Source organism: Vigna unguiculata, chromosome 11 (genome assembly GCF_004118075.2).
Source record: "Vigna unguiculata cultivar IT97K-499-35 chromosome 11, ASM411807v1, whole genome shotgun sequence".
Classification (NCBI taxonomy): domain Eukaryota; kingdom Viridiplantae; phylum Streptophyta; class Magnoliopsida; order Fabales; family Fabaceae; genus Vigna; species Vigna unguiculata.
In genome coordinates, this window is record NC_040289.1 from 37,849,906 (window position 1) to 37,862,546 (window position 12,641).

The 12,641-nt window shown below is 32.6% G+C and overlaps 2 protein-coding genes across 2 annotated transcripts; both read right to left on the reverse strand.

Moving 5' to 3' along the window:
• Nucleotides 1-2,696: 2,696 nt before the first annotated feature.
• Nucleotides 2,697-5,396, reverse strand: LOC114169794 (arabinosyltransferase RRA3-like). Its single transcript, XM_028055100.1, has 2 exons — nucleotides 4,967-5,396; nucleotides 2,697-4,092 (listed from the first exon to the last, which is right to left on the reverse strand). The coding sequence occupies exons 1-2, from the start codon at nucleotides 5,165-5,167 to the stop codon at nucleotides 2,977-2,979; spliced, it is 1,317 nt and encodes a 438-aa protein (XP_027910901.1). The 5' UTR covers nucleotides 5,168-5,396; the 3' UTR covers nucleotides 2,697-2,976.
• Nucleotides 5,397-7,837: 2,441 nt separating this feature from the next.
• Nucleotides 7,838-10,319, reverse strand: LOC114168939 (HVA22-like protein k). The gene is made up of 7 exons (XM_028053925.1): nucleotides 10,108-10,319; nucleotides 9,899-9,996; nucleotides 9,404-9,455; nucleotides 9,054-9,117; nucleotides 8,729-8,824; nucleotides 8,429-8,501; nucleotides 7,838-8,185 (listed from the first exon to the last, which is right to left on the reverse strand). The coding sequence occupies exons 1-7, from the start codon at nucleotides 10,170-10,172 to the stop codon at nucleotides 8,085-8,087; spliced, it is 549 nt and encodes a 182-aa protein (XP_027909726.1). The 5' UTR covers nucleotides 10,173-10,319; the 3' UTR covers nucleotides 7,838-8,084.
• Between the last annotated feature and the right edge of the window lie 2,322 nt (nucleotides 10,320-12,641).

A 12,641-nucleotide genomic window follows, 5' to 3' on the forward strand; every position in this document is an offset into this window, starting at 1 on the left:
TTCTAACTTTTTTTCCCTTGACTATATTCATAGTTTCCATTATTGTATATAAGTAGCATTTGACTATTTTTGAAAGGGGTATTTTTGTAGCATTTGTTGACATATTTCTCTTGACATGCTTTTTATATAGCTAAAATTTATTAAAAAAATACAAAAAATTATTAGTAGACTCATTGAATAAGAGTTATACTTTTATGTTTTATAACACATTTTAATAAATAAAAATATTTTTAAAAAATATGTGAGAGATTGTGTTTCTAACATTTCAGTTTTCGAATCGACAGGAGGAAAATATCTTGGTCACTTTAAGTCTGAGATTAATGTTAACCAGTACTTTGCCAACTAGAACTCTCGTAAAAAAATTATTCATTTTAATGCAAATCTTCTAAATTTCTGAAGACGTGTTTATGATAAATAAAATCTATACATGAATAGGAGAAAGTAATTAATATCTTAAAAACATTATTTAATGAAATAGAAATCCTTATCATCGAATTCATTTAATTTTTTAAATAGTTTGTTTAGATTGATTAATTAAAATTAAAGAGTCTAATGTGGATGAGTCAACCCGTAGGCCTAGGCCTCCAAGAAAAAGTGCAGGATGGATAGAGTATTTTAGTTCGTTGACTGCTTCGCTTAATGTGGGCCAGTAATTGGTGAGCCTGCATTAATTAAACTTTTAAAATATGGTGACACCAATACAATATATCGTGTGTGTTTCTTATAAGAAAGTTATCCACTAGAGTTTTTTCTCTAGTCTATCCAAATACAACTTTATTGTTTGTGTTTCTTCTCTTGTTTTATCATTTTTATTTTCAACATACATATACTTAAAAATTAGGAATTCTATAATTTGAATATTACTTATTTTTTTAGAAATAGGCTTACAGAAATTTTTTATTTTTACTAATTTAATTAAATAAAAATAAGGTTACTAAAATCTTACACTTTGGTGAAAAAAATACAAAATAAATATTTTATCATGCGGGTCGCGAACTGGCCCGCAAACCTGCATGCCAAAAATTATGTGAGACGAGCTAAAGAAATTAGCTTGCATTTTTTATGTAAGACGGGATGGGCCAGCTCGACCCACTTTATGCTGCCCAAATGTGGGGCGAGCCAAAACAGGGTGACCCGACTCGCATTGTCATCCCTAATTGAAATATCTTATAATTCAATTTTTTTGTTTGAATAAAGGAATTTAATTTTTATTTTAAAATAAACTCAATTCTATAGGGGTGGCAAAACCGTTTAGCCACGAACCCGTTTTGGCCCACCTCACCCTTAGCCCGCCAAAAGCAAGTCGAGTTAGATTGATCCACCACTATAAAACAGGCTAGGAATTGCAACCCACCCCGCCACAGGTGAGCTGACGAGTTGGCCCGTCACTTTTTTTTTATAAAATTTTACTATTATTTATTTATAAAATTTGTTTGTATATGTACTTATAAATGAATATTTAAAGCATATTTGATCATATAAGTATTTTCTAAGTTTTTAGTTAGATCAAATAATATTTTTAATTAGATTAATTAAAATAATTAATACCATTTATATGTTAACTTACTTTATTATAACTAATAATTGGAACTTAGTTTGTAAGTGTTAATGATTTAAATTATAATAGTATTGCATATCTACATCTTTACAAAAATATAATATAGATTTAATCTTTTTAATTATTTTTAATTTAAAAAATAAAAGTAAGCCAGGGGCGGGCTAGGCAAACGGGCCCACCTCGTTTTGGTGGGTTGGTGGGCTGGGTCGTTTGGCTCAACCCACTTTGCCACTCATACAATTATATCCTTGAGCCTGAGCTAAATTAGCTCGACCTTTGATCTGAGACGACTTGTCTCAACTCACGAAGATTCGACCTGAGCAATTATGCTTGACCTTCGGCCAAGGCCAACTTGGCTAAAATTTCGGTCTGGCATGACCTTCGGCCCGAACCAACTTGGCTCAAATTCAACCCAGACTGACTCAACTCAACTTCGGCTCAAACTGATTTGGGTCGACTTGCGGCCTGGACCACTCGGCTTGACCTTTGACCCGGGCCAACTCGATTATACCGTCGACCCGGCTCAATTCGGCTCGACCATCGGCCTTTGCCGATTGGGCTCAACCTTGGACCTAAGTTAACTCAGCTTGACATTCACCTCGAACTGACTTAACTCGCCCTTCATCACAGGTCAACTCAACTCAACCTTCATGAATGGAGTGGTAGAGGAGTGAAAAGGAGTGAAATTTCAATTACCTTCTTTTTTGAGTGAATTTAAAATTCTACTACTTTAATTATTTGGGATACCTTCTTTAAATTTCTCAATTTCAATTTCCTTTTAATTTTCTCATGCAAACAAATCATTTTACTTCAAAGAATTTCAAATCCTCAAAATAAATGAATTACTCTATTAAATTATTTCATCCAAACACAACACAGATGTATACAAATAAGATATTTTTTTAAAATTTGCTTAGAAAGCCAAACATAAAAAGTGAACTTAATTTGATTACAAATGTTAAAAGTTAAAATTTAGTCGTTTACTTAATATTTAACCGTTCGACTTTATTTTTACTTGATTCGGTTAATTTTCCATTGAATTATGGTTAAAATTTCTTGAAAAATCTTCTTCCAGTCTAAAGTTTGATTTGGTTTAAAGAACGAAAAGAGATGGAGAATGGATCCCTAAATAAAATGGTTGACATAAAAACAACAAAAAACTTCGAATTAGCATACAACAAATGTTACAGAACAAAATTCATGTAAGCCCCACCAAAAAGCATGCATTAAAAATCAATAGAAAGAAGAAAAAACCGAACCATCTCAGAATGGGGCCTAAAAGCATATAACTCAGTGTGCTCATAAAATGATATCATTTTTTACCTACACAGATGCTTTGTAGCTAATGAAATCTACTGTGAAACTGGTCTAAACAAGAAGAAAATATACCCTCAGCAGCAGCAGAAGCAGCAGCAAGGTTACCAATTTGAGCCATCAGGGAAAGGTTTGAGAGCATCCTGCTTCCCATCAACGTAGTACTGAACAACTGCTTTCATTCGGGGAAGCTTATCAGGGTGATAATTCACATGAATAATTACAGGCTTCAATTTGCTGAGGTTACCATCATTTCTCACTGTCTTGAACAGAACCTTGCTATTCATGAAGAGATACATATCCATAGTTCTTCTGGAAGCATGAAGGCCATCATAACCAGGATGTGAGGGGTAAAACAGTTCCTCATTGAAAACAGCTTGGTCCCAAGCCTTCTCTTTCGAAAGCCGTGTCGCCACGCGATCCAAAAGCTCAATTGAAGGGATTGTTGGTCTGATATAGAAGAAACCAGAGTTGTAAACCCATATCCTCATAGTATGAGCATATCTAGCCCAACCCATTGCAGGTTCATCAAACACATCGTTGTAGCCGTATGCTGTCATGTTATTGTGACCATCACTCATGGACTCCACGTCTGAATCCCGGTATAGATGATCAAATGGATTCTGCAAATATACAATGTCGACATCTGATAGAAGAACACTGTATCCCAACTGCAAAAACTCTCTTAGAATACGAAATTTAAGACCAGAGACAGCATGGTTACCCCCGACTCTTCCAATTACATCAACACCATCATCTGGATCTCTTTTATACACCGGCACTTGATTTGATTCACAAAACTTTACAATCTCATCGTCTAAAGCAACAACTAGATAGTTGGTTATGCCAACTCTCTTGATGTTGGTGAACCAGACCTCCAGCATCTCCTTTACATTGGCGTTTGCAAGTCCAACTATAAGCTCTCGTTTAACTGCAACTTTCTCTAATATCTTTCCCAATCTCGGGTTCACAGACTCATCAGGAACAACGGTAGGGTTGGTTCTCAATCCCTTTACAGTACCAAAGGGTCCAGGCTTAACCTGTTTACCTAGCGTAAGGAACTGCTTTTGAGCCTGGTCTTTCCCTTGCTCTGCAAGCCGAAGCCTTTCAGTCAATTCCCTCACCTGTTTTTTTAGCTCAGCATTCTTCTCTGATACCGCTACAAACTCTGATTTCAACAGGTTGACCCGATCTGAGGATTCACATCCAGCTGAATTTTCCTGCCAAACAAAATCCACAATGAAAATGATGCTGTTTCTTCTTTCATATAGGATCAAACACATCCTTTTGAACACACTCTTAACTATTGGTTGAAGATCACCAGAAATTACATATTTTTTGGAACACACTTCCCATTTTAAAATTCCTAGTTACAATTTTCTTTTCAATAGATTTTAACCGATGATAAAGAGTCTTACAGAGTCTTCTACTAGTACTTCTCCTCATACAGAAAGATACTTATGCAAGATCAAATGAGTTTGTGCATAGCTAAATTTCAATCCTATAAATCACGTGTAAGCCAATCAAAGAAATATCAAACTCTGCCTATTCAAATAAAGCCAAAAGAATAGTAGGCAGACTTGTGCATTATGCCTAGATTGCCTCGTAAGCTCGTCTGAAGAAACTCAACAATGTCAGGTATATCTCCAAATTCCAATCACCATACAAACAGAATTCCAGTTTAGCATCTAAGCCAGGAGATTGCTTTATCCCGAGGCAGAGAAACCAACCAGACATGATTTTCAGGATATACTAATGTAGACAAAACGACCATTTATAAGCACACATTGATACTAACATCACTATATCATACCAAATTCGACAAGCAAAATTGACCACCGTACAAATCCACAAATCTTAAAAAGATGAAACAAGTGTGCATTGTTCAGCCAGGGAAGAGATGAGGACATATAGATCGAAAACTAGCAAGATCAGTAAGATCAAACACAATCCAACAAAAAAAAAAACAGTTGGTCAGAACATTGGGAAATCCCAGTCAACGGCAATCACATATGTGATGAAGATTGCAAGGAGACCCGAAAGCTGAAACAGTAAGAAAGAGCAAAAAGGCAGAGTCTTTGACGAAAATGGAACCTGGGTTATGGATCCCGCGTTAGAGAGGCGGCGATTAGCAGCGACAGAGTCAGAAACGAAGAAGCCATTGGGGTACAAGAAAGCGAAGACGCATCCAATGAAGACGCCAATTGCAACTGCGGTTAGGACCCTGGATTTGCGTAGAGAATTTGGGTTGATGTTCCTCATCAAGGGTCCCTCTCTGTCTCTGCGCCCAATCATTGTATCTCCGAAACCCGATGGTTGTTGGGTTTTATAGTTGGTGTTGTTGGGTTTTATTTGGGGTTAAAGGGAAACAACAATGGAACGATTAAAGTTGGTGTTGTTGTTATTGTTCTGAGAAAAAGCATTCATTCCCTTTGAACTCTGAGAGTGATCGTGATTGAGCAACAAGTTTCCCAGATTCTTCTTACACGCACACCTAATATTTTTCTTCTAATTTTTCATGTAATTATTGAGAAGGTATCAAATCGCGAGTGCAGAGAGAAAAAAAAAATCAAAGTTGACTTGCCTTGTAATTAAATTTAAATTAAAATAAGTACAAAAGTAAAACCCTACTTAATTTTAGTTTTAAAAAAAAACTACAGGAAGAGTACCTTCATCGTGTTTTTATTTTTGTTGGTAAAAATCTGTTTATTTTAAAAAATACAACTAAAAAGAAAGAAATATTAAAAATAACCAGTTAGATTTTTCATAAAAGTTATTAGTTAATAAATATAAAGGACCAAAGTAATACTACTAATTTTCTTTCACAAAAAAGCACGAATTACTTTTCTTACTTTTAACAACAAAAAAAAGAGAGTTACTAATGAGAATTAACATTAGAATAGACAAACATAATAGTCGGGTAGAATGTATTTTTAATATTTAATTCAGATTTTCTTTTCAGACAAATTGTTTTCATTTTATCTTTTTACATGATTCACGTTATCCAATTACAATTATGATATCGTTTTTTAAAAATTATGACTCTAGAAAAGTTAATTAAAAATAAATGTCAAGTTTATAAAGGAACCTTTTTTATATTTCGTTCGTATGCGTAATAAAAGTCATTTTCAATTTCATCCTTGAACGTTAACATAAATTCATACAAATCTAACATACTATATCGAAAACAAAAACATTTTTGGAAATAATTGTAAGGATTTAAATTGAATATTAATAATTTCTAATTGTATAAAAGTCAAATGAAAAATAGACACTATATGTAGGAATTTAAATTATGTGTATAATAGCTGCATTAAAGCTCATGAATAAACTAATAATACAAAAAAAAAAAGGGAAGTAAAAGCTTTAAATGTTGATTAAGCGTTGAAAGCTGGAAATAAAAAGAATATATATATTATAAAATCACAGAAAACTAGATAACCTGATCACAACTAAATTTGGTAACTATAAATATATTTTTTTTCAAAGAACTATAACTTTCCATATTCCAATTTATTTCAAAAATCTTGTTAAACATTAAGAAAATTGTTTCTGAATTTATTTTTCTCACTTCTAAGTAATTTTATAAAATAAGATAGTATAAATGAATAAAACAAGTTTTATTGGATCCAATATGCTGTTAAGTTAATACATGTAAAATATATGTTAACATAATTTTTTTGATAACCAGTAATGTACCGTGTTTTTTTAGGAAGATGTATTCTGTTGGAATTTTCATAATTGATTTTTAAGGATGAGTTCATTATCATATATATTTTTTTAATAATTACGTTTCTGAAATTTTATATTAGATTATAATAAATAATTTTTTAATTTTAAATTTTAAAAAAATATGTATGTTGATGAAATATATAATAATAAATTTATTTTTAAGGTAATTGTAAAGATGAGTTTTTAATTATTTGCATAGAAAAAAGTAAAACTATTAGTTTCGATTTAATTATCGAGAAGTCAACAAAATTTAGAAAGAGATACGATTTTTTTTAGTTACAATTATACTAGATTATAATTAATATTTACTGTATTTATAATATTTAAATATATGAGTAATTGATTATGAAAATTTTGAGTCTATTATTTTAATTTTCAAAACTTTTGACCAAAATATATATATATATATATATATATATATATATATATATATATATATATATATATATATATATATATTCAAAATTGATTCTGTATATACGTGAAAGGGATACAGAGATGTTCAAACCTCCATAACCAATCACACAATAATAGATGAAATAGTGAATCCCTATACATTCAGAAGAGCTTTTGTCGAAGGGTCCTAAAGGCACTGGTTAAGGATAATTAATATACATTGGATCCTACAAAAATACATAGATAAGTGTAATATTAAATAAAATCTGACCTAATAACCATTAATGCAACTTTATTTTCTTTAAAAGACAAAAATGCCCATAAATATTGTACATGTGTATTTAATATTTTATTTAATATTCACAAATAAAATTTAAAAACTAATTAAATAATAAAATAACTATATTTTAATAATGTTAAAATTTAAATTAACAAAAAACCAACAACAAAATAGTGTTAAACATCTAAAACTTAAAAAAAAACATAAGAAAGTATAAATTAACAGAAAAATCAACAAAAAATGCCATTAAATATCTAAAAATTGTTACAAAAAAAGAATAATTAAAGTCAATTTAAGACATAATTGATTTTTTCTTTTTAGTAGAAATCTTACAAATTCCAAAAACTTGTTTTGTAACAGTAAGTTATTGTCTACACATTTAAAAGGGTATTTTTGTCTTTATAAAATTTATTATGTGCATTTATACTATTTTAATTACTGTATTTAATTATTTCAGCTTTCAATGTAAAAATGATGATATCAAAGTACATTTATTATTCCTTAACCAGTGCCGGCACCGGTTAGCATACTCCTTTGTCGAAACCCAAAGCATAAAATGCATAAATTATAATCATGCGGTTGTTAGATGCTTACAGGTCAACAAACACAAATGTGGGCCTAACTACCAATATTACTTCCAAGACAACTGCTGTGAAAATCAGTATTTACATGAAATATGCCTATTTTCTGTGAACAGCGAGTGGAAATCAAGAAAATAAATATGACCAAACAATTTTGCAGAACTAATAATGCAAAACTCAGTAGCCAACGTATTTTTGTCCAATAAAGGTAAAGAAAAATGCATTAATCTTCTGATTCTGAATCCTGAACCTGCCTCTTTTGAGGTTCAATGTGATTAGATTCCCTCCCAAGTGGATGAATGAGATCCCTAATCATCTGAGTTCCTGATACAGAAAATAACCATATTACTACACAGATTTCTTACCTGAAAAATCAATAAGTAATACCCAAATAGCATCAAGTTCCCAAGGTTCTAATGACAGCATATTATATACCTACTACTACATATAATGTATCCATAACAAAGAATAGCTCTGTTGACATATTTTTCCTTTAGAACAGATTGGAACTGAGATGGAGAGTTTAATGGCGGCAGATATAAAGATACAGAGTTCACACATGCGTACCTGTCACTAGAAACTTCACTGCTAGAGCTCTTGCAAGCTGCAACTCAGTTTGGTGATCACGAATAAGTTTACTCTGCAAGATCAGAAGTCAATTATAATATTATTTTTTAAGAATTTGTATTTTTAAGAGTACATAATGGAATTGCTTCCTTAATTGATGAAGCATTTCTCATAAAAAGTCATATTTTTTCATAAAGAGTCACATCTCTTCATGAATATGAACGATTTTTTTCATCTCTTATAAATAAGATAAAAAAATGCATTTTCAGCAACAATGAAATCTATGAACTTGTGTCTTACCATTACACCATACACAAATTCAACAATCACATCCATTCTAGCTTGATGCTTCAACAGGAATGGACGCAAGTGACTAGAATACAATTGTCTTGCACCCTGTTCAACAAGTTTTATACGTTTTGTTAATTTTATTATGTTTGATAGCGAAGAAATTTATTCGAAAACAAGTAAAAAAGGAGTAAAAGAACAGAATCAAAGAAACTTCCCTTCAAAATTTAAAATAACAATACAAGAACAAAGCAACCAAGTTAAGGTTATTAAGACAGAAAATTCAGAAAGCATAGCAGGAAGAGAATAAGTTGAGCAGTTTGGTTAAACTTCTTACATTGAGAGTGGGAAGTTGTAGCCAAAGAAGAAATGCAAACTTTGCATGGTAATAGAATGGAATCCTAATTAAATATGGCAAACAATCCTTGTTAGATCATAATACCTCAAGTAAAACGTGAAAGCAAACAAACAAATCATAACTGAAATCTTTATTGTTATTGGTAAAGTCCTTCACAAGGTCATAAATTGCAGGAAACTGGGATCACAAGACAAATAAATACAATAGGGACATAACTTTGTTATCGATGGAAATCGGAAATAGACAGAGGTAAGTTTCCGTGAAAAAAATAGTTAAAAACCAGAAGAGTAAATTGAAAACAACAAAACCTATGGAAAACTTGTTCATACCAGGAAAATATTTTTTCGGTAAACATTTCTGCAGCACTAAAAGATCCATAAGCTGAAAAACACGAGAGAGATTAGTGTTAGTGTTAATACATTCAGACAAGTCCATCAAAGTAAAACTTCTACAGTAGCACATCAAAATTAACAGGAGTTGTTACTCTTATCATACTAACTAGAGAACTCTTTCAAACGTTTTAATCCAAATCCATTACTAATCATCCAAAAATATGAACGATATATAACTTCATACTATGATACCAAAATTTGCATAAGTCTAACAAGGTGAAATAAAATAAAATTACAGCAGAACAGTCCTCTTGAGTCTTAATCCGTGATCTCGATACATGTATTCTACAGATCTTTAAAGCTGCAATGTAGCATGCATCACTAATAGTCTAATACCAATCAAATCAATATAGAATAATATAACAACAGAAAATGAATTGATCGATTTAACTATCTTCAACAAGGAAATGTAGGTTGAAGAATAATTAGAACCTGCCCAATACAATAGCCATCTCTGTTGCTGATATGGATCATTGTCCTCAATAGCTTTAAACGTGGAATACACGGGAAGCGCAAGCCCTATAGAACAGCTGCAACGAGTAACCCAATATCATTGAAGTTGGTGTTGAGTACGAAAAATATGATTTTTAGTGAAGTTTAGAAGAATTAAGAAAATATGATTGAAGGGAAACGATGCATACCATGCTGTGCGGAGAAAGAGGTTGGGAGCAACAGGGGAAAGGAACGGTCTCAAGCCAAGCTGCATCGATCTCAGAACAGAATCAGAAAAAGCTTGAATTGGTGTGATGGCGAAGAAACAGAGAATGACGAGTAACAATTCTCTGGTAAAGGTAAAGATAAAGATAAAAGTAAAGGCATGAAATGAAAGAGGGAAACTTTAGGCTAGGGATTTCAATAATCATAAGCAAAAGGTTTTTTAACACCAGAATACTTCATAATCTATTTTTTAAGAAATATTTTGATTATTAAAAAAAGTTAATTTATATATTTGTAAAAGAAAAATTAAAAGGTAAAATAATAGTGATAAAGTATATGTAAATAAATACTCACCCCAAGTTATTATTCTCTTCTTTGTTTAGTAGGGTTGTGGTAATTGATAGAAAAAATGGGGATAGATAATTTCATCCTTTATTTTAAAATTTTCAGTAGTTTTTTATAAGCTAAATTATTCAGAGCATCTTTTTATCATTTATATTCTTTTTTAGTTTATTATCCATTGATATTCATTTGATGTGACGAATCAAAGTTGACTTTCCAAATTATTATTAATTGAATCAACCTTGATTTTTTCATTCAATAATTGTGATTAAGTAATACTTTTTTCTTTAATAACGTACACCCCCATTACAGTAAATTGCACATCCTCTTCCTTTTTAACATAATGTTGAATAAGTCATTAATACATTAGAGATGTTTGGATAAATATATTAGCTTGCAAGATGTAATTGATGCCTTATATTGTAGAATATTATTATAATTTGTTAAGTAGCTTTTGTTAGTTATGTTATAGTTAATTTAGTTTTCTGTTATTAGTTGTATAAAACTTACAACCCTTTATATAGGGTTCTCCTCCTTTCTCTTGAATATACAATCACCTCAGAATATTACCATTCTATTTTTCTTCTTCTCTCTCAAGTCTTACATGGTATCTAGAGCTCATTGATCTTTTTTCATGGCTTCCGAAACTACATCCACTCAAACATCCCACCCTTCCCAATCACCCATGAATACTTTCACCTTCGTTCCTCATCTCTTCACAACTCCAGTCTCCCTCAAACTCACTGAAGATAATTTCCTGATATGGAAACAGCAAATTCTCGCCACCATCCAAGGCTTAGAATTCTTGCACTTTCTTGAAGGTGATAACATTCCATCCCAGTTTTCCATAGACCCCGATACTGCCACCGCAACCCTTAATCCCCACTTTCTACATCACCAACGTCAAGACCATCTTCTTGTAGCATGGCTACTAGCCTCTATGTCTCCCACAATGCTCAACCAAATGGTGGGCCTTACCACAGCTGCTCAGATTTGGAAGAAACTGAATACATACTACGCAAGTCATTCCAGAGCCAGAGTCAAGAAGCTCAAATTGCAACTCAAAACACCCAAACGTGAACGTGATGTTCCTGCATACCTTCTTGATATAAAGAAATCAGTAAATGCCCTTTCAGCTAATGGCTCGTCCATTACAGATGAAGATCACATTGAGGCTATATTGGATGGCCTCCCAGAAGAGTACGACCCATTTATCACTTTTGTTTTGTCCCGCATTGATCCCTACACCGTCGATGAGATTGAAGCGCTTCTCCTAGCCCAAGAAGAACGTCTGGAAAAACACAAACAACTGAATCCTGCTTTACAAACCAATGTTACTTCCTCTCAGATCAATGTCACCTCTTCTTCTTGGAATAATCCTTCGCAACGTGGTCGCTCAAATAATCGTGGTGGACGTTTTCGATCAAGATCTTCATCTCAAACGCGTGGTGGTCGATCTTTTCAAAACAATCAACCTCGTTCATCCAATTCAAGAAACGTTCAATGTCAAATCTGCTTAAAAATGGGTCACGGTGCCCCTGATTGCTGGTACAGGCTTACTCCAGATTATCAACCTCAACCACAAGTCCACAATGCTCAAGCCTCTCCACCTGTTTGCGAAAGTCTTGATCAGCTTTCCTCCGCTTCCACGGTCGCTGACTCACTATGGTATCCAGATAGCGGTGCCTCACACCATGTCACAAGTGATCCATCCATCTTTTCATCTCAAAACTCCTATACTAGTAATGCACGCATATTATTAGGCAATGGTTCAGGTTTGCCTATTTCTCACACTGGCTCTGCCATTATGTCCTCTGATAATCACCATGCACGATTTATTTTGAAAAACCTGTTACATGTCCCTAACATTACAAAGAATCTTATAAGTGTATCTCAATTTGCACGCGATAACAATGTGTTTTTCGAATTTTATCCTGACTTCTGTAATGTTAAACAACAGGACTCCAAAATGATTCTACTTCAAGGAAGAATTAAAGACGGGATATACGTCTTTCCTCCTCTTCAGTCAACTACCTCACGCACCATGCTACCCACCATGAATTCCACTATAAAAAGCTCTAATACTTTTGCTCTATGGCATACAAGAATGGGACATGCTTCCCACAATACTATCAAACATATTCTTCACTCTTGTAATCTGCATATTAACAATGTT

Coding starts and splice junctions, on each gene's coding strand:
- LOC114169794 (XM_028055100.1), bottom strand. CDS start 5,167: ATGATTGGGCGCAGAGACAGAGAGGGACCCTTGATGAGGAACATCAAC. Junction 4,093..4,966: donor ACGCGGGATCCATAACCCAG/GTTCCATTTTCG, acceptor TTTGTTTGGCAG/GAAAATTCAGCTGGATGTGA.
- LOC114168939 (XM_028053925.1), bottom strand. CDS start 10,172: ATGCAGCTTGGCTTGAGACCGTTCCTTTCCCCTGTTGCTCCCAACCTC. Junction 9,118..9,403: donor ACCGAAAAAATATTTTCCTG/GTATGAACAAGT, acceptor ATATTTAATTAG/GATTCCATTCTATTACCATG. Junction 8,186..8,428: donor AGTGAAGTTTCTAGTGACAG/GTACGCATGTGT, acceptor TTTCTGTATCAG/GAACTCAGATGATTAGGGAT.